The sequence below is a fragment of the Papaver somniferum genome, chromosome 2 (assembly GCF_003573695.1).
Source record: "Papaver somniferum cultivar HN1 chromosome 2, ASM357369v1, whole genome shotgun sequence".
In the NCBI taxonomy this organism is placed as follows: domain Eukaryota; kingdom Viridiplantae; phylum Streptophyta; class Magnoliopsida; order Ranunculales; family Papaveraceae; genus Papaver; species Papaver somniferum.
Genome location: NC_039359.1, coordinates 123,261,657 through 123,284,153, shown reverse-complemented (window position 1 = coordinate 123,284,153; position 22,497 = coordinate 123,261,657). Strand labels below are relative to the sequence as shown.

Below are 22,497 nucleotides of genomic sequence, written 5' to 3'. Positions count from 1 at the left end.
CTACGTTACCTGTCTCTTCATTATTTTGTAGTTTCATAGTATTGCAAGCGTGCTAAATATGCATGTTTTTGTTACATATGTTGGTGGTTAACTTTGTGGCGTTAGAGGTTAATTACTACTCCAGATGTAGATGGGAAGTGGTTAGTATTGGCAATCCGGTATTTGAAGATATAGCTCTACCATCTTCTATATGAGGGCGGTCCCGATATTCGCAAGACTAAAATGATGGGATATTTACTTGGATTTGTCTTATTTCGTTGCTAGGAAACTAAACTATAAGTGGAATATTGACTGATTTTTTGAAACATTTTTTAGTTGTTTTTTCATTGTAAGATTTTTTTTTATTGTTTTTGTACTTGCATAAATTATCAGCAGTTAGAATTAAGCTAACGGAAGTAAAAGACGATCTCTTTATATGACATTTTCTGTGGCTTAGATGTAGCGCGCGAATCATAATACGACTCTAAGGATATAATGCTATGGTTGTTCTTATTAGTATTAGCACCAGAATCTATGGTTCTTATTCGTATTAGCAAGGGAAAGTTGTCTCAGAATTTGGATAAAACCGTATGATTTTGGTTTGGTGTATTCGCATTTCGCACCATGTTAGTTTAGGTTTTATACATATTTATGGCTTTATGGGAGTTGATTCTGATGTAAAAAAATGTTCATAAAACTTCTTGAATGTATACACTTACGTTGTACTATTTCTGAGGATACACTAATGTATGTGCGCAGAACTTTTGATTTCCAGGTGCAATTTCCATCTATTAATGCTGAAGATGGATTTGTTTGTACTTAATAGAATTTCATTGGCATTAATGGCTATAAGTTTTGCAATAGGATCATACAAAATTCCTTTCTCGCTCGAACCTCTTCTATGATCCTCGACTCTTTTAATTCACCAAAACTATGTATTATCTCAATCATCTACCGTATATATGTTGCAGTGTTCACAATATTCTTCAGCATTCTTTCAATTTTCTATAAAATCTCACTAGAGGAGGAACTAACTCTGTTTGGATTCTTTCTTGACATCTCTCACATTAGGGGGTACTTTCTTCTTCCCTATAAATAAAATTTTTGGATTACTAATTTATGTTTACATTCTGATCAGAGTTGTCCTAATTCAGCAATTAAACTTCATATGTTTTCAAATTAATATAGTTTTAAAATCAAATGTTTACAAAAGTACATGAAACTTATAAGTAATCTCAAAAGACAAAACAATAGTTGGAAGCCGAGCAAGTTCATATTATCAATCAAATTTTCAATTGAAATAATGGAATTTTTTATCTAAGTTATATATATTGCTTATGTGTGCTATTTTCTCTTAATCTCGTACTCAACGCTGATTTCTTCCTTTTTAAATTTCGCAGTACTGCATTGGAGAAGTATATGCAGAATATTAAAACGCCGATTTCTTCCTTTTTAAATTTAGCAGTACCGCATTGGAGAAGTATATGCAGAGTATTAGAAGATTGGACCTCTAACGGGAAGGTCTGCAATTAAGATTGGACGCAGGAATACTGTCATTATGGATCGAAAGTTGTTTCTTCTAAAATTTTAAGGTCTTCTAAAGTTTTAAGTTATACAATATATGTTTGTTGATTATAATTTTTTTTATTATTGGATAAAGAGTATTACATTAACTGGTTGGAAGCCAAACAAGCTAAGCTCCGACAACATACTACTACATTAATTGAACATGTTGATGTACTATATATTCTTAGTACGTTTGAGGGAAATAATAACATAAATCGAACGGAATTTTAACGGAAAGTGACCGGATAAATAGAAATTCTGCCTAAGCAGCCTCTAGCACTTCATATATTCATAACTAACTGAATTAAAGTTTTTCTTACAACTTTAATACAACTCAAAGAAAGTAAAACCCAGAGCTAATCAACGAATTCGAGCTGGCCACGCGTCACTCACAGATAAGATCGCTACCGACCAATTATTGAGATGTCGACACCTTTATTCAAGGCACCCCAGTTTGTACTAAGGGAACCCAAGTATAGCTTACGTCTAACTAAAGGAAAGTTACATGAAAATACCCTCTCCATCGGCAAATCCTTATCCTCATGGATGGAATTTAGGAAAATGGTGTGCAATGTGAGCAGTATTTTCCCAGGTAACATCTTCAATGGAAGTATTAGTCCACCTAATAAGTAACTGAGGGACAAAGAGACCATTGCGCAAAATAGTTCTTGAATCCAAGGCAGCAACATGAATAACTAATATAGTGCCATCAGTATCAAGCACATGCAGAGAAGGAGATGGAGTGTGTGAGGCTCCAATGTGCTTCTTCAGTTGAGAGATATGGAAGACAGGGTGAATCCTTGCATCTGCTGGAAAATGGAGTTTGTATGCAGCTTCACCAATCTTCTGGATAATAGGAAATAAGCCATAATACTTGGATGCTAGTTTGAGATTTCTTCTGAGTGCCACAAAAGCTTGCCTGTAAGGTTGCAACTTCAGGTAAACCTCGTCACCTACTGCAAAGACTCTGTCAGTTCTTGCCTTATCAGCATAAAACTTCATCCTCTCCTGTGATTTATGAAGAGTGTCATTCAATAAATCAATGACAACATCCATCTGTTTTAGATATTCCTCAACAACAGCAACAGATGTTGTGGCAAAAGAGGAAAAGCAATGTGTGGAGGGAGGTAACCATAAAGTGCCTGGAAGGGGCTCATTTTCAAGCTAGTATGGTAGTTGGTATTGTACCACCATTCAGCTAAGGGAATCCAAAGATGTCATTTCTTTAGTTTATGACTACACATACATCTCAAGTAGCTTTCAAGTCAAAAATTTACCCTTTCAGTTTGGCCATCAGTCTGTGGATGGTACGTTGCACTTAAATTCAGTTGAGTACCCAATGCCTTGAATAAGTCTTGCCAAAAATGACTTGTGAAAATTTTGTCTCTGTCAGAAACTGTGGATGTAGGTAACTCATGAAGCTTGAAGACATGTGAAATAAATTCCCTTGCAACAGAGGCAACAATTAAGGATGGTGCAGGGCAATGAAGTGGTTGTACTTAGTTAGTCTGTCCACCACAACTAAAATGACAGACTTTCTTTCACTCATTAGTAACCCTTCAATAAAGTCCATTGATATGTGTTTCCATGCATGATCTGGGACAAGCAATGGTTGAAGCAGCCCAACAGGGAAGGTGTGCTCTCCCTTGTTCCTTTGACAAACATCACAAATTGAGACATATAAGAGAATATCCTTCTTCATAGCAGGACAGAAGAAGTAAGATTTGGCTCTAATATAAGTGGCATGCATGCCAGAATGGCCACCCACAACAGAAGAGTGTATGGAGTCTAAGATTTTGGTTCTAGTTGCAGCTGAGCTGCCAATATATAATCCCCCTTTGTATCTCAGAATGCCATTCAAGTAAGAGTATTTAGTAGTAGAGCGGGGGTGATAGCAAGCTGAGCAATTAAATTCTGAACTGTGGAGTCTTCAACATAACTGTCAAGAATGTCTTGAGTCCAAGCTGGTCTTAAAATGGAAGTAGAATTGCATGCAGTAGTGGAGTGAGATCTCTTAGAAAGAGCATCAACAACTCTATTTGCAGAGCCCTTCTCGTAACATATCTCATAATCATAACCCAAGAGCTTCATAAGCCATTTCTGCTGTAAAATAGTTGAAATTTTCTGTTCCAGGAAATAGTGAATACTCTGATGGTCCATCTTGATAATAAAATGTGTACCTTGTAAATAATGCTTCCACCTAATGACTACTTGTACAATGGATAGAAACTCATTTTTATAAGTAGACAATGCATCAACTCTGGGTCCTAGAGGCTTGCTGTAAAAAAGCAATGGCTCTGTTGTCTTGCATAAGGATAACACCAATACCCAAGTCATAAGCATCTGTTTCCAGGACAAACTGCTTGGTGAAATCAAGTAAAGGAAGCACAAGTGTAGTGGTCATTGCCTTCTTGAGCTGAAGAGAAGCAGCAGTAGCAGCAGGGGACCAATAAAAAGAATCTTTCTTAAGTAAGTCAGTCAAGGGTCTACAAATGAGACCATAATTTTTAACAATTTTTCAATAATAACCCGTGAGGACCAAAAACCCTCTTAGAGCTTTGATATTAGTAGGTGTAGGCCAATCCACCGTTGCAGATATCTTTGCAGGATCAGCCATAACTCCATTAGCAGTAACAATATGCCCCAAATACTCCAGCTCTGATTGGCCAAAACAACACTTAAAGAAATTTGTATATAGGTGAGTATCTCAGAGAATTTGCAAGGTGGTTAGCAGTAACAATATGCCCCAAATACTCCAGCTCTGATTGGCCAAAACAACACTTAGAGAAATTTGCATATAGGTGATTATCTCTGAGAATTTGCAAGGTGGTTTGTAAGTGAAGAATATGGTGCTCCAAGGAAGAGCTGTAGATCAAAATGTCATCAAAGAACAAAAGAATAAATTTCCTAATATGAGCTTGGAAAACCTTATTCATAAGTGCCTGAAAGGTAGCTGGTGCATTTGTGAGACCAAATGGCATCACCTTGACTTCAAAGTGACCATGATGGGTTCTGAAAGCAGTTTTATGGGTGTCAGAAAGAAACTCTCTAATTTGATGATAGCCAGACTTCAAATCAATCTTTGTAAAGAACTTGGAACCATGCAACTCATCTAACAGTTCATCAATGACTGGAATGGGAAATTTTTCTTTGATGGTAATGTTGTTTAACTTCCTGTAATGAACATTGAATCTCCATGAATTGTCCTTCTTCTTAACAAGTAGAATAGGAGAAGCAAATGGGCTGTTCTTGGGCTGTATAACACCAAAAATTAACATTTCTTGAACCAGTTGTTCAACTACTGACTTCTGCAGGTAAGGGAATTTATAAAATCGCAAATTGATAGGCACTGAATTAGGGAGTAAAGGTATTTTGTGGTCTAATTCTCTTTGAGGTGGGAGGGATTTTGGCTCAGACATTAGCAAACTGATTAAGGACACAAGATATCTGTGGGGGTGGTTGGGATGTACTAGTGGTGGTAGAAATAGAAAATAGTTGACCTACCAGTCCATGGGAATGATCTTGAAAGAATTTTTTAACTGCAAATCCACCCATCATGCTCAAGGATGGTTGTCGAGTGATGCCCTGTAATGTAATCTTCTTGCCATGATGCTTGAAGGAGATACATAATTTGGACATATTGAATAAAACATCTCCCAAATTTCTCAACCAATTTGCACCCAAAACAATATCACACCCTCCTAAGGGAAGGAGTCTCAAGTCACCACAGAATTTGTGGCCTTGCATAGACTAATATAGTTTAGAACATATGCCAGAGCTGATAGTTTTATCACCATTGGCTACAATGACTAGTAGACTAGTAGTGTATTCTATGGGGCATTGTAAACTGTGAGCTAATAGGTGTCTAAAACACCCAATTTATATAATGATTTCTCATGCTTTTCTTATTAGTTTTCTTGTAATTTTGTATATTACATTTCTTTTTATTTCTCTTTAGGTACAATGGCTTGCATTCGCAAAAAGGAAGAAGAAGCATCGGAATGGATTATAAGCTCGTGTCAACAATTGTTTGCCATCGATAACTAGCCGAGATAGGCTGGCAAGTCTCCAAGCTGCAGACAAAGGGGATCAACAAATTGTTCACAAGGACAGACATTTTGAAGTCTGTATAATGGGCTTAATAACTGGTGTAGCCCGTTAATTGCAGAGAGGCCATAAACAATTAGTGTATTTCACCACCAAGACACCGCACATGTGCTGTTGAAGAGGAGGAAACTTAGGTCTCTTTATTACAAGCAGAGAATGGGAGTACTTCATCATCTCAAGCCATTGAAGGCTTATTTCTTCTTGTTTCCTTCCAGAGATGGATATGGGCATTTAACAGAGATCAACAACTCCACTCATAGCCAACCAAGAGAAGCAAATGGGGTACGATTGCTCTGGTCAGAGTCTGGTAGTTATGAGCAGAGTTTGGGTCAAAGTCTACAACATAAATTCAGTCAAGATGCCATGGGTTTCGTTGAGAATTTGGGTTAATCAGTGTCTCAAATTCACGAGGAGGTTATAACTCAAGATTTCAGGCTGAATTAGGTTCAAAATAAGGAGCAATTGATAGAGTTTGATGACCAGTTGAACCGGATAAGATAATAGTGTTGTAGGTTGATAATTGGGACTAACTGTGAAGGTTTATGATTGTTGAATGGTTTCTGATCTATGGGTTTGTTGTGAAATTGAATTTACAGGAGTTCGGATGAGTTTGGAAGCTACAAAAGTCCAAGGGATACAACAAGAAGAGAACGAAAATACCACCAGGTTATGTACAAAACATGTTCGAGTAAAAGCCTAAATGACTTATTCTTCACCTCTTCGAGCTCAGCTGCTGTTAGTTGAACCTGTGTACAAGGGGTGTTGCTGAAACATGATGTTGCTCGTAAGATTTTGGGGAGTCTACAATGGGTGCTGGCAAGGGTCGAGAGCTTTACTTGAAATCTACAAGGGGACGAGATGGATGTGATCTGTTGGGGTTAAGTTCTTGAGCTGAGTTTCAGTTAGATGGATTGGAACTGGTTATGAAGACAAGGAAGAAGTATGATGTATGCAGAATTCAGTGAAGCAGACAACAAGATATGATCGTATTGCAGCTGGTCACAATGAGGACTGGACCAATGAATGGAGTTTTGAGCTTGTATTGATGCTGGAAAATCAGTGGAATGTTTCCATGGGGTTAACGGTCGAGTTAGTGATGGAATTTTAGCTCAGCTGTGGCCGAAAAAACAATAAAGGACCTGATGTTGCTTCCTTGATTAGTGTGGTTCGATGGCTGTATTTGGCAGCTGGAACTAGACTCAGAACTGAGATAAACATGGGAATGATGGGTCGTTTGCCAGGGTTGAGGTCAAGTTCGGTGAAGAAGAAACAAGGGTTAAGAAAACAGCTGAGAATCTGGGTGATTGCCATGACTGAATGATGGACTGTGTTGATGGGTTCGTATATGACAACATTGGCTCGAGTGTATGGAGTTTGGGTCGAGCGTTTTGGCAGAGAACAAGGTGCAGTAAGAGAGATTTTGAGCATGTAGGGTTTGTGAATATTAAGAATTATGGGGTGTCTATCTTATGCAACTTTGCAGGGAGGAGAGGATATAAAAGGGAGGCGCAGAAATACACCTTGGGAGCACTGTTTTGACGCCCCTGAAAGTGCTGGAAAAAAGTTCTGTGAGAGTAACAACAACAACAACTCTGGTTGCTGCTTTGGTTTAATCTAAACTTCTTCTTTTAAACATCATTAACCATAAACCTTATTTTTGAGAACATACGATTATGAGAAGCTAAACCTATTTTTGATTTAACAACAATAGGTTTAGCTTCTCATAATCATATGTTCTCAAAAATAAGGTTTATGGTTAATGATGTTTAAAAGAAGAAGTTTAGATTAAACCAAAGCAGCAACCAGAGTTGATGTTGTTGTTACTCTCACAGAACTTTTTTCCAGCACATTCATGGGCGTCAAAACGGTGCTCCCAAGGTGTATTTCTGTGCCTCCCTTTTATATCCTCTCCTCCCTGCAAAGTCGCATAAGATAGACACCCCATGATTCTTAATATTAACAAACCCTACAGGCTCAAAATCTCTCTTATTACACCTTGTTCTCTGCCAAAACGCTCGACCCAAACTCCATACACTCTAGCCACTGCTGTCATATACGAACCTATCAACACAGTCTATCATTCAGTCACGACAATCACCCAGACTCCCAGTTGTTTTCTTAACCGCTGTTTCTTCTTCACTGAACTTGACCTCACCCCTGGCAAACGACCCATCATTCCCATGTTTATCTCAGTTCTGAGTCTAGTTCCAACTACCAAATACAGCCATCGAACCACACTAATCAAGGCAGCAACATCAGGTCCTTTGTTGTTTTCTCGGCCACAACTGAGCTAAAATTCCATCATTAACTCGACCGTTAATCCCATGGCAACAATCCAATGATTTTCCAGCATCAATACAAGCTCAAAACTCCATCCATGTTCGTCCTCATTGTGACCAGTTGCAATACGATCATCTCTTGCTGTCTGTTTCACTGAATTCTGCATACATCATACTTCTTCCTTGTCTTCATAACCAGTTCCAATCCATCTAACTGAAACTTAGCTCAAGAACTTAACCCCCAACAGACCACATCCATCTTGTCCCCTTGTAGATTTCAATTAAAGCTCTCGACCCTTGCCAGCACCCATTGTAGACTCCCCAAAATCTTACGAGAAACATTATATTTCAACAACACCCCTTGTACACAGGTTTAACTAACAACAACTGAGCTCGAAGAGGTGAAGAAGAGGTCATTTAGGCTTTTACTCTAACAGGTTTTATACACAACCTGGTGGTGTTGTCGATCTCTTCTTGCTGTAGACCTTGGACTTTTGTAGCTTCCAAACTCATCCGAACTCCTGCAAATTCAATTTCACAACAAACCCATAGCTCAGAAACCATTCAACAATCATAAATCTTCACAGTCAGTCCCAATTATCAACCAACAACACTATTATCTTCTCTGGTTCAATTGGTCTTCAAACTCTATCAACTGCTCCTTATTTTGAACCTAATTCAGCCTGAAATCTTGAGCTATAACCTCCTCGCGAACTTGAGACACTGATTAACCCAAATTCTCAACGAAACCTATGGCATCTCGACTGAATTTATGCTCCAGACTTTGACCCAAACTCTTCTCATAACTACCAGACTCTGACCAGAGCAATTGTACCCCATTTCCTTCTCTTGGTTGGCTCTGCGTGGAGTTGTTGATCTCTGTTGAATGCCCATATCCATCTCTGGCAGGAAACGAGAAGAAATATAGCCTCCAATGGCTTGAGCTGATGAAGAACTCACATTCTCTGCTTGTAATAAAGAGACCTAAGTTTCCTCCTCTTCAACAGCACATGTGCGGTATCTTGCTGGTGAAATCCACTAACTGTTTATGGCCTCTCTGCAATGAACGGGCTACACCAGTCATTAATCCCATTATACATACTTCAAAATGTCTGTCATTGTGAACACTTTGTTGATCCACTTTGTCTGCATCTTGGAGACTTTCCATCCTATCTCGGCTAGTTATCGATGGAAAGCAATTTTTTACACGAGCTTATGCTCCATTCCAATGCTTCTTCTTCCTTTTTGCGAAAGCAAGCCATTGTACCTAAAGAGAAATAAAAAGAAATGTAATATACATAAGAAAACTAATAAGAAAAGCATGAAAAATCATTATAGAAATTGGGCGTTTTAGAAACCTATCAAATTCAAACCACACTTAATGTTTGCTAGTCCTAGAGCAAACAAAATAATATTAAAATAAAACAACTCCTTCTCGTCGAGATTATAGTTACTTTTAGCGAATGTAACAAGCCTTTGAACCTCTAGGTGTCCCTAGTGGACTAGTTATAGTCTCGTGAAGGTTTACAAGAGGTGTACCTACAAAATCTTTTACTCCAAATTCCAACTACCTGTGAAGAATCTATGAACGAATCCAAAATTACTATAGGAGGAAGTACCCTGATGCGAATTAAATTCATATATAAGTAAACAAAGCTCTATTCAGAAAGTTGAACAAACCACAATACTTGGAATCTAACTAGCCACAATCACACATGGATAGATTAAGAAGATGGATATAGAGATAGATGTTTGCGAATGTTGACTAAAGTGATCGACGTTTCCCATATCTGTCTGAAGGTCACTTCCAAGATGAACCTATGAAACCTAATGGATTGAGATACTGGTATGAATTCTAATATCAACTAAGCTGGCATATACAAGAGAACCAGAAGTCGACAATCTTAATCTTAAATCAACTCAACTGGCATATACAAGGGAACCAGTGGTGGATTTATTAATAAGAACAACAATAATAATAATATAATAATAATTTTTTATCTTTTTCTTTTTTCACTTTTTTTTCTTCTTTTTTTCTCATTTTTTTTTGAATCGACAACATGATTAGATCTTTTAGATCCAAGCGCATGCTTCTTGTCAGCAGATTACACGGTAATTCCCATGGATCTTGCATTCCACGCTTGTTTAGGCGACGAAGACAGGGAGAACACACACATATTGCTATCCAAGTGTCATTTTTTATTTTATTTTTTTTTCATTTTTTTTATATATATACTCCGGTTGGTCTAATTGGTCTGGTCTTTTTTTTTGTTTTTTTTAAGTAACTCAATCACTCTATTTCATCCTAACAGTAATAACAATTCGATGTTAGTGACCCACCAAATCATTTAGAGAAACAAAAAGTTAGTAAAAATAAAAACAAAAAGTGATATTGTGACGATTCCGAGATATGGTAACAACTATCATGTTATTTCTAATGCCTAAGCTATGTCCTTTTAGTTAATAGGTTCCTCAACTCCTGCAACCAAGATTTAGTGTTATCCTAAAGGCACAAGTTTCTAAATTTCAGAGTTTATAAAGTAATTTTGTTTTTTCTTCTTCTATTTATTTGTTTTTTTTGCTAAATGCATCAAACTCTACAAATTATATACAAATTACATAAATACTCCCCCACACTTAAACTTTACATTGTCCTCAATGTAAATTTAGTCATTCAAAGTAAAGTTCAAGGTGGGAAATTCCGAAAATGACATGAGAAATAAGAAAACTAATACTCCAACTGATAGCTACTAAACAAGCTATTTAGTTGGCATCTAATCCCAACTCAGCCAATATATACCTCATCGTCAAGAAAAAATGCCATCTACTTAGAAAGGCTAGTGTTTATTCTAAATTGTTAAAAAGTCTTTAAAAGTTGGAGTTTTTATATGCAAAAATAAAGATAAAATGCTTAAAAATGAAAAGATAAAGATACAAAACCGATGGGTTGCCTCCCACTTAGCGCTTGGTTTAAAGTCGTCAGCCTAACTTTCATATCGCTTGCATTCTTAGCCAGCGTCAGTTTCTTCCACAACAAAACATGAGTGCACATCACTTGGATATCTCATCACCTCAAAGATGTTGAGGCGAATGACCTCTCCGTCAAATTCCATTGTCAAAGTGCCTTTGTAGACATCAATCTTTGTTCTAGCAGTTCTCATAAATGGTCTACCCAACAACAAAGGTGTAGAGGAGGATGAATTTTCATCACTCATATCAAGAATATAGAAGTCTACAGGGAATATAAGCTCATTAAATTGCACCAAAACATCTTCAACAACCCCTTTCGGGTAAACGTTAGACCTATCGGCAAGTCGCCAGTACTTTTAAGAGGACCAAGATTTAGAGATTCGTAAATTGAAGCAGGCTTAACATTAATAGATGCTCCTAAATCTAGCAAAGATTTTGTAAATCTTGTTTTACCAATTATGCAAGGTACAGAAAAATTACTGGGATCTTTCAGTTTAGGTGGGAGTTTCTTTTGAACATATGCCGAAGCATTCTCCCACACACTCATTACCTCATTACATGTCAATTTGTGCTTGTTCGAGCACAATTCCTTCAAGAACTTTGCATAGCGAGGAACCTGCCTTATCGCCTCAATTAGTGGAATGTTCACTTCGATCTTTTTGAAGATTTCCCATATCTCTTTGTCCAACATATCCTTCTTTCACTTTGCAAACCTGCTAGGAAAAGGTGGAGGAATAAAATAAGTAGAAACAAAAGGTTTAGAGTTAGAATTTGTTACCGAATCATCATTTTTAGGGACTGCTTCGTCCACTTCTTTCTCTAAATCACGTTCATGGGACTCCGGTGATGCTTCTGATTTCTCTACTTGATTTCCACTTCGTAATTCAATAGCATTGACATTCTCCCTATGCTTCAATGTTTGCGAAGGAAGTTTTCCAGCTACTTGTGCTTCCAATTTTCTCACGATAGTAGCTAGTTGACCCATTTGTGTTTGCATGTCCTTCATAGACATCTCCGTCTTTTTCTTATCTTGCATCATTGCATTGCGAATAAGGTTCAACTTGTCATCTATACTCATGCCTTGAGTTTCTTGTTATGGCCTCTGCAAGAATTGGTACCCACCTTGTTGATTGAAAGGCGGATTGGAAACTGAAGCTTGCTTGTTGGAGTAACTGAAATTAGGATGATCTCGCCAACCCGAATTATATGTGCTGGAATAAGGGTCATATTTCTGCCCTTGATTGGGAAACACCACATTAGATTGCTCAACTTCTTCGATATATGATGGAATGACAGTCGCTGCTATTTGCTGCATCATTCTTACCATGTTCCCCATTATATATTCCATGTATGAAGAATCACCAACTTCATTCACCTTCCTTACAATTGGTTCGCTTCTAGTGTAGAATTGTTGCGTGTTTGCAGCGTTCTCTAGCAAGCTTGTAGCTTCAGCAATGGTCTTGTTGGTGAGTGCACCACCACTTGCGGCATCGATCAACTGTCTCTCATTAGTAAGCAAAACCTCATAAAAGTATTGAATGACCAATTTATTGGTGATTTGGTGATGAGGACATCTAGCTAAAAGCTTCTTGTAGCGCTCCCAATACTCATAGAGAGTATCTCCCGATATTTGCACAATACCACAAATTTCTTTGCGAATCACTACTGCTTTTGATGCTGGAAAATACTTCTCAAGGAATAACTTCTTCATCCCATTCCATGTGGTTATGCTTCCAGGGGGTAAATAATACAACCAATCTCCTGCAGAGTCTATAAGTGAAAACGGAAAGGCTGTCATCATAAGCCATATCACCATCTGCAGTTACTTGCTTCAAACTAGTCACAACATGATGAAATTGTTTCAAGTGAAGATTAGGATATTCTCCCTCTAACCCATTGAATTTGGACAACAAATGAATCAATTGCGGCTTTAACTCAATGCTTCCATCCAGCTGAATACATAGAGGATGCTGATCAAGATTTGGAGATGTGAGTTCCTTGAGTGTTCTTGGAGCAGGTGGTGGAGATCCCATTGTGTGATCTTCCTCTTTGCTCTCTCCACGCATTCACCAAAGAAATAGTACCTGAGCTAGTCTAAGCATTCACCAAAAAAGATTCTAATAGATTGGATGAGTAAATTGAAATTGAAACTAAAAGCAAAAATATAATCTAAGAATAAAAATAACAACTAAACTTGCCACTACCTCCCCGGCAGCGGCACCAATTTTGACACCTCGTCATGAGCTAGTCCAGAGTCAATAAAACTGTGTGTACTACCAGTGTCTATAAGAATGGAGATAGATTTCTTCTTGAGAAACCCAGGAATTCTGATGGTATCAGCTGAGGCACAACCAGTCAAAGCATGTAGAGAGATTTCCATATTACTATCCATTAGAGTTTCCTCATCAGTTTCATGTTCAGTATCCAATCATGTATCAGAAATTTCTTCAGCTTGTTCCCCTATTAGCACACATAAATACTGTTTCTTATAAATGTGTCCCCTTCTATAAGCCTCATCACAATTAAAGCATAAGCCTTGTGCTTTTCTTGCCTGTACCTGCTCAGGGGTGAGTCTTTTGAGGGGTAAAGATGGATTAGCTTTAGGTAAGGATGGTGGAACAGAAGAAGTGGAGGGGTTAAAAGTTGATTTTGGAAGAATGGTGGGTGGTGGAAAAGGTTTTGAGGTATTGAAGGAATTGGACAAAAATTTTAAGGTGGTTTTAGGTTTTTTTTTTTTTTTTTTGTAATAGTAGAGTTTGCTCTTGCATCCTTGCAAGTGAGAAAGCATTCATTAGAGTTTTAGGTTCAAACATGAGCACTGAATTTCTGAGTTCCTCCTTTAAGCCCCCAATAAAACTAGCAATGAAGTATGTTTCTGGAAAATCCTTATGAACAGTTAACAGTAAGGCCTTGTAATACTCAAATTCTTCAAAATAAGCTTTTACAGTGGTCAGCTGAGATAATTTATTAAACAATCCAACTATATTTTCATGAGCAGGATTTTGAAATATTGAGCAAACATTATCACAGAAATATGGCAATGGAATTTGAGTTTTATTAAGGAAAAAATTGTCATACCACTCGTTTGCTTTACCATCTAAATTTATGGCTACCATCCTTGTCTTGTGCATCTCCTGGATATTTTTCATCTGAAAATAGTATTCACACTTCTGGATCCATCTTTTTTGGGTTATCACCATCAAATCTGGGAAAATCGATCTTGCATTCAATGAAATTGAGTAGAATCTAGACCACCAGAATGATAATTAAAAGGATATCCACTGGTGTTAGATCCTTGGGCACCATTTTGATCTCTGTCGAGACATGGATTAGAAAAAAAAAATCAACTGAGATTGAAAACCTTTTTCGATATCTGCCTTTAACGACTGCATACCAGAATCAATTTCTACCTTCATCGACTGTAAATCATCTTTTGTCGATGTTGTACTGATTTGCAGAGATAGATTGTTTACCTTCAAGTGTAAAGAATCGATCTCATGTTGTTGTCTGTTGTTAGTTTCTTGTAGCTCCTTGCAAGTCTGAGCCACCACGATGCTTGGAAGAAACAACTCTGATGCCAGTTGTACTATTCTTAGTACGTTTGAGGGAAATAATAACATAAATCGAACGGAATTTTAACGAAAAGTGACTGGATAAATAGAAATTCTGCCTAAACAGCCTCTAGCACTTCATAAATTCATAAGAATCATAACTAACTGAATTAGATTTTTTCTTACAGCTTTAATACAACTCAAAGAAAGTAAAACCCTAAGCTAATCAAACAGAAACAAATTAGAGGTTAGTTCTATTACTTAATACCATGTGTCTTATTTTAGGCTCATTTACTACAAATTTGTGAATTTGGATTCGTTTTGATTTTGAATTCATGATTCATATCAGTCTCAGGGATTGGGAAAAGGAAATGGATTATTCTTGGGGTGTGAAAGAACTATATTTGAGAACTGAATTCACTTGGCAAATAATCGTATCAGAAAAAGTGTATGGTCATAAACATTTTTTTCTTTGAAAGATGCTTCTCCTAATGTTCTCCATTGGCAGATTTATGTTTCTATCTCCCTAAATGAAAGTTATTGCATAGCAGTAGTTCTTCGTTGCTGGGAGATAAAATTGGTCGGGATGCTTTATGGTCCGAGCTTACAGCCTCCGGAACAGGCTTCAAAGGTATTTAAACTAACTCAGGCTGCAATTTACCCTCCGCGTACTATATACTATATAAGAATTAACTGTGGGTATCCTTAATATACAAAAAAACATCATAATTTATTTTAACATGTATATTTCTTTTGGATCAATATCTTGGTCTGTAATCTTTTAATTAGAAGTTTACAAATCGATCCTTAAATGTTTCTTATTTATCATAACGAGTGTGCTGAATGTTTGAAGTAGGTGAACTACGAATTCAATATGTCCGTAATGAATCTTCCTAACACATAAGGGTGTACTTGAAGACTGATTCAACTCTATTTCAGGTTTGCAATACATTGGTATGTTAATTATATCAATGAAGATTTCATTCCCAATGTCTAATATTTTACTAAGATGGTTTCATTTACATGTCTTTTGCTTGCCTTTTCATTTCTATGCGGGTCTAATGGAAGATGAGTTATCAGAAGCGTGTATACAACATTCTTAAAAGCAAGAAGAATATTACAACGGTAAACCCACTTGAAAATTGCTTTGCATCCAAAAATTTATGTATTTCTCTGCTGCCTTTTGTAGCAACACTGAGATTATAATTATAAATTAGTAGTGTGCTCACGTTTACTGATTTCACATAAGCTTGAACTACGTACAAAAGTTGGGGTCAACTGGGAACTAAAATCGTTCGTCATTTAGGTGTCCAGAAGTTTTATAGATAGTCATCAAAATGCTCGATATGACACCAACTTAAACAACCTATTTAATGTTGCATTACTAGGTTCCCAGCAAAGGTACTATTAGTACTTTACTTGAGCATGAAATTTTGCTTCAGTTTGGAAAGTTCTGAATGCATGGAAATAAATCCATTTGAGGTAACATAACATCACCTACACTGCAATCATTTAACTATTTATATGCAGATTTTTATTTAGTCTTCTACAGTAAGAACTCCATATATTAATTAAAAAAAAAATCAAAGTTCCAACTTGGGCCAGTTATAAATAGTAATAACCTCTACATTTTAATATTAATAGATTTTTCTAATCCCATCATAAGGAATTTGCCTCCATATATTAATATAGTCATCACTATTGGAAACTTCTAGATCTTGTTAAATCAAAATTTAAGATGAAATAAAATATTTACGTATAGTTGTTTGAGAAAAGGATGTAACTTTTTGAATTTTAATTGCATTTTTAGATTTACGGATGCGTAAGATCTCATTACTATAAACACCTTCTTGTTGAAGCCAAAACACTTACAACTTATCGAGCATGTTTAAAGCTTCTTGGCATAAAACATTTGATATCTCTATATTATCATAATCAGAATTATCTCCCTCCTCTTCTTGTCCAATTCCATCGTTCTTCGCTTAAAGCATATACAACTTGTTGCTCATTTGGATGATTAAGGAAGACATCTATATCCATTAGCATTCACATATTTTAATTTACCAAAAAAAAAAAAAATAAGTTGGTATACCTCCCTATATTAATAAACTCCGTATATTAATAATTTTCCGAAGTCCCAATACTATTAATATATGGAGTTTTACTGTATTACATTTTTATTCGTTCATAGAGTTAGAAAGAGCTACCTCTTTACAGAGAGAAAACTCATATCAAGGGGATGGATACTTTGCAACCAAACTGTAAAGCCTCTACTTTGTTTCACTTATTATCATCTGCCCATTTTTATATGCATTAGAACATTACACACTTCTATTATTTAATTGAAAAGGTGAAATTATTCTGCCCAAAGGGTTTTGTTGATTTTTAAACCCGTCTGCTAATTTCAACCTACATCACAAAGGAATAAATTCTTTGTAGATTCATTTGTGAATGCATTTTAGTTCTTAATTAATTAGCTTTATAAAGAAAAAGTAGCTACGTAAATGTTTTTTAATTTATAACATGTATCATTATCTTTTTTTTTTGCAAATGTTGACTTCAGATTTACATGTTTATTATAATTTAGCGACTAAGGTTTGTTATTTTTACAGAGTCATTTATATTAGTTGTGTAGAGGATCGAGCCTCTTTTTATTTGTCATTCCTATTCGCATCGAATTTTAGGAACTACTTATTTATCTTTCAGATTTTCACTTTATGACATCACATTATCATGCACACTGAATTTGATTTTATCGTTGAGGGCGACTCCTAAGCTGGCAACAACCCACCAATACCCACATAGGCAACTCCTAAGTTGACACCAACACTGCCCACATGGCAACTCGTAATGTGAAGCAACTAATATCACATGTACACCTACGTTACCTGTCTCTTCATTATTTTGTAGTTTCATAGTATTGCAAGCGTGCTAAATATGCATGTTTTTGTTACATATGTTGGTGGTTAACTTTGTGGCGTTAGAGGTTAATTACTACTCCAGATGTAGATGGGAAGTAGTTAGTATTGGCAATCCGGTATTTGAAGAGATAGCTCTACCATCTTCTATATGAGGGCGGTCCCGATATTCGCAAGACTAAAATGATGGGATATTTACTTGGTTTTGTCTTATTTCGTTGCTAGGAAACTAAACTATAAGTGGAATATTGACTGATTTTTTGAAACATTTTTTAGTTGTTTTTTCATTGTAAGTTTTTTTTTTTATTGTTTTTGTACTTGCATAAATTATCAGCAGTTAGGATTAAGCTAACGGAAGTAAAAGAAGATCTCTTTATATGGCATTTTCTGTGGCTTAGATGTAGCGCGCGAATCATAATACGACTCTAAGGATATAATGCTATGGTTGTTCTTATTAGTATTAGCACCAGAATCTATGGTTCTTATTCGTATTAGCAAGGGCAAGTTGTCTCAGAATTTGGATAAAACCGTATGATTTTGGTTAGGTGTATTCGCATTTCGCACCATGTTAGTTTAGCTTTTATACATATTTATGGCTTTATGGGAGTTGATTCTGATGTAAAAAAATGTTCATAAAACTTCTTGAATGTATACACTTACGTTGTACTATTTCTGAGGATACACTAATGTATGTGCGCAGAACTTTTGATTTCCAGGTGCAATTTCCATCAATTAATGCTGGAGATGGATTTGTTTGTACTTAATAGAATTTCATTGGCATTAATGGCTATAAGTTTTGCAATAGGATCATACAAAATTCCTTTCTCGCTCGAACCTGTTCTATGATCCTCGACTCTTTTAATTCACCAAAACTATGTATTATCTCAATCATCTACCGTATATATGTTGCAGTGTTCACAATATTCTTCAGCATTCTTTCAATTTTCTATAAAATCTCACTAGAGGAGGAACTAACTCTGTTTGGATTCTTTCTTGACATCTCTCACATTAGGGGGTACTTTCTTCTTCCCTATAAATAAAATTTTTGGATTACTAATTTATGTTTACATTCTGATCAGAGTTGTCCTAATTCAGCAATTAAACTTCATATGTTTTCAAATTAATATAGTTTTAAAATCAAATGTTTACAAAAGTACATGAAACTTATAAGTAATCTCAAAAGACAAAACAATAGTTGGAAGCCGAGCAAGTTCATATTATCAATCAAATTTTCAATTGAAATAATGGAATTTTTTATCTAAGTTATATATATTGCTTATGTGTGCTATTTTCTCTTAATCTCGTACTCAACGCTGATTTCTTCCTTTTTAAATTTCGCAGTACTGCATTGGAGAAGTATATGCAGAATATTAAAACGCCGATTTCTTCCTTTTTAAATTTAGCAGTACCGCATTGGAGAAGTATATGCAGAGTATTATAAGATTGGACCTCTAAAGGGAAGGTCTGCAATTAAGATTGGATGCAGGAATACTGTCATTATGGATCGAAAGTTGTTTCTTCTAAAATTTTAAGGTCTTCTAAAGTTTTAAGTTATACAATATATGTTTGTTGATTATAATTTTTTTTATTATTGGATAAAGAGTATTACATTAACTGGTTGGAAGCCAAACAAGCTAAGCTCCGACAACATACTACTACATTAATTGAACATGTTGATGTACTATATATTCTTAGTACGTTTGAGGGAAATAATAACATAAATCGAACGGAATTTTAACGGAAAGTGACCGGATAAATAGAAATTCTGCCTAAGCAGCCTCTAGCACTTCATATATTCATAACTAACTGAATTAAAGTTTTTCTTACAACTTTAATACAACTCAAAGAAAGTAAAACCCAGAGCTAATCAACGAATTCGAGCTGGACACGCGTCACTCACAGATAAGATCACTACTGACCAATTATTGAGTTGTCAACACCTTTATTCAAGGCACCCCAGTTTGTGCTAAGGGCACCCAAGTATAGCTTACGGCTAACTAAAGGAAAGTCATATGACAGTTGCTGTGCTAGCCTACCGGCGAACCTTATGGGTAACCTAAACAATGGAGCCGAAGCGGATGGGGGGCTGAAATTGTGTCACTAGGGGGGGGGGGGGGGGGAAACTAACTCTACTTTCCATGTTAATTTCTGCAATATTACGCTATTGAGGGCTCGAACCTGGGACCTCCTGGAACGCATGAAACTTTGGGGAACAGGATGACCAGCTAAGCTAGGTGCCCATTTAGTAATGTAATGCAATTTGAATTTAGTAATATAATTTCATTAAAAAAAGAATTTAGTAATACAATGCAATTTGTTTTTAAATTTTCCGGATTACCAACATCATCATCAATATGTTTCGGTTATTCGATTAAAATAACACGGTCCAAAAGAACATGGAAAAACATAGCATATATTCAGTCTTATTCTCATGTCCCATGGGCTCTGTTTAGCCCATTGTTCCTTCAAGAAGAAAAAGATATTTAACCTAGAAATAAATTATATTGCTTGAGAGAAACAAGGAAAGTATATTTACTTGATCAGTTATAATTCAGGATATTTTCGTACATTAAATTTGGTTAGTTTTCCTTCAAATATATATATATATATACATATACATATATTTCGTCCAAACTAACCAAATATATATATATATATATATATTTGGTTAGTTTAGTTAGTTTTCCGGATTACCAACATCATCATCAATATGTTTCGGTTATTCGATTAAAATAACACGGTCCAAAAGAACATGGAAAAACATAGCATATATTCAGTCTTATTCTCATGGCCCGTGGGCTCTGTTTAGCCCCTTGTTCCTTCAAGAAGAAAAAGATATTTAACCTAGAAATAAATTATATTACGTGAGAGAAACAAGGAAAGTAAATTTACTTGATCAGTTATAATTCAGGATATTTTCATACATTAAATTTGGTTAGTTTTCCTTCATTTTTGGTTAGTTTGAATTCAAGTTTGACCAAAACGGTAATGCCTGCTAAAACATACTCCCTCCGTTTCTAGAAAATAAGCTTGTTTGGTTTGCACAAAAATTAAGAAACTAATCATTGTAGGCTTGTAGCCACTTTTTTTTAATGTTTTTTCCTAATCTACTCTTGGTACCCACTCATTTGATATTACTCCCCACTCAACTAAAGTAACCAATTAGGTTTACGACAAAACCTAGAAATCAATCACTGGTCCAATTTGAGTACCTCTACGGGATAGACCTCAACAGAAAACTGAAGAGTAACGGCAGCAAGTGATTGAGTTCAGTAGTTCCTCATATAAAATTATTGACTCTAGAGATATGGTAATATGGAGAAGACAAAATTATTTGAAGCACCGACAGAACCGGAAGCGCCCCTTGTTTCAAAGAGAGGAGGATGGGTTATTCACATTTCATTTGATGGTCAGAGGCGAATTGAAAGCTAAGCAGTGGTAATTCTACCTCCGGGAAAAAATAGAGATGTCTCCTACGTTACCCGTAATATGTGGAAGTATCGACGTAATTTCATAGAGTCATTCGGTCTGAATGCTACATGAAAAACATAAGCCAGATGATGGAACGGGGAGACCTAGGATGTAGAAGATCATAACATGAGTGATTCGGCAAATTTGAATTCCTATATATCCACTCATGTGGTACTTCATCATACGATTCATATAAGATCCATCTGTCTAGATATCATTATATACATCCAGAAATCCGTATGCTTTGGAAGAAGCTTGTACAGTTTGGGAAGGGGTTTTGATTGATCAAAAAGAAGAATCTACTTCAACCGATATGCCCTTAGGCACGGACATACATAACATAGAAATCACACTTGGAAAGGGTGGACAATTAGCTAGAGAAGCAGGTGTTGTAGCGAAACTGATTGCAAAAGAGGGTAAATTGGCAACATTAAAATTACCGTCTGGGGAGGTCCGTTTGATATCCAAAAACTGCTCAGAAACAGTCGGGCAAGTGGGTAATGTTGGGGTGAACCAGAAAAGTTTGGGTACAGCCGGATCTAAGCGTTGGCTAGGTAAGTGTCCTGAAGTAAGAGGGGTAGTTATGAACCCTGTAGACCATCCCATGGGGGTGGTGAAGGAAGGGCCCCAATTGGTAGAAAATAGCCCACAACCCCTTGGGGTTATCCTGCGCTTGGAAGAAGAAGTAGAAAGAGGAATAAGTATAATGATAGTTTGATTCTTCGTCGACGTACTAAATAGGAGAGAAAATCGAGAATATGTTTCTTCTTCTTTACAAAAGAAAAAAAGATAGGAGTAATTAGCTGTGACACGTTCACTAAAAAAAAATCCTTTTGTTGCTAATCATTTATTAGGAAAAATTGAAAAGCTCAACATAAGAGAAGAAAAAGAAATAATAGTAACTTGGTCCCGGGCATCTACCATTATACCCACAATGATCGGCCATACAATTGCTATTCACAATGGAAAAGACCATCTGCCTATTTATATAAAAGATCGTATGGTGGGTCACAAATTGGGAGAATTTGCACCTACTCTAAATCTCCGGGGACATGCGAGAAGCGATAATAAATCTCGTCGTTAATGTTAATAATAATAAAGTGAATATGGGTGCTCGTCGTTCATTGGTGCGAGGTTAACCTTATGATAAAAGAGGGACCCATATGTGGAAGTATCCGCTTTAGGTCAACATATATGTAGTCTGCTCACAAAGCACGAAGAGTGATCGATCAGATTCGTGGGCGTTCCTACGAGGAAACACTTATGATACTAGAACTCATGCCTTATCGAGCATGTTATCCTATTTTTAAATTGGTTTATTCGGCAGCAGCAAATGCTAGTCACAATATGGGTTTCAAGGAATCAGATTTAATCATTAGTCAAGCCGAAGTCAACGAGGGTACTATCGTGAAAAAGTTAAAGCCTCGAGCTCGAGGACGTAGTTATCCGATCAAAAGACCCACCTGTCATATAACTATTGTATTGAAAGATATATCTAAAGATCAAGACTATTTCATATGGTTAAGAAAAAATGGATATGTATATATAGATAAACAAGGGTTGTGCAGGCCCGTGCAAATGCATGGGCTAGTGTCGTGATTGCTCCCTGTTTTCTGTTTTCTAAAAAAAAAGTTTGTGTTAGATAAGGTTGTAGAA

At 36.3% G+C, this 22,497-nt stretch overlaps 2 protein-coding genes across 2 annotated transcripts; one reads left to right on the top strand and one right to left on the bottom strand.

Moving 5' to 3' along the window:
• Window positions 1–11,994: 11,994 nt before the first annotated feature.
• On the bottom strand, window positions 11,995–12,967 carry LOC113351876. Its single transcript, XM_026595787.1, has 2 exons — window positions 12,715–12,967; window positions 11,995–12,671 (listed from the first exon to the last, which is right to left on the bottom strand). The coding sequence occupies exons 1-2, from the start codon at window positions 12,965–12,967 to the stop codon at window positions 11,995–11,997; spliced, it is 930 nt and encodes a 309-aa protein (XP_026451572.1).
• A 225-nt stretch (window positions 12,968–13,192) lies between these two features.
• On the top strand, window positions 13,193–21,559 carry LOC113351875 (50S ribosomal protein L2-like). The gene is made up of 4 exons (XM_026595783.1): window positions 13,193–13,265; window positions 13,467–13,585; window positions 14,961–15,083; window positions 21,053–21,559. Exons 1-4 carry the CDS (start codon window positions 13,193–13,195, stop codon window positions 21,557–21,559), a joined length of 822 nt encoding a protein of 273 aa, XP_026451568.1.
• Window positions 21,560–22,497: the final 938 nt, after the last annotated feature.

Coding starts and splice junctions, on each gene's coding strand:
- LOC113351876 (XM_026595787.1), bottom strand. CDS start 12,967: ATGCGTGGAGAGAGCAAAGAGGAAGATCACACAATGGGATCTCCACCA. Junction 12,672..12,714: donor GAAGCAAGTAACTGCAGATG/GTGATATGGCTT, acceptor TTTCACTTATAG/ACTCTGCAGGAGATTGGTTG.
- LOC113351875 (XM_026595783.1), top strand. CDS start 13,193: ATGGAGATAGATTTCTTCTTGAGAAACCCAGGAATTCTGATGGTATCA. Junction 13,266..13,466: donor GGCACAACCAGTCAAAGCAT/GTAGAGAGATTT, acceptor GTACCTGCTCAG/GGGTGAGTCTTTTGAGGGGT. Junction 15,084..21,052: donor CTCCGGAACAGGCTTCAAAG/GTATTTAAACTA, acceptor CCATCTGTCTAG/ATATCATTATATACATCCAG.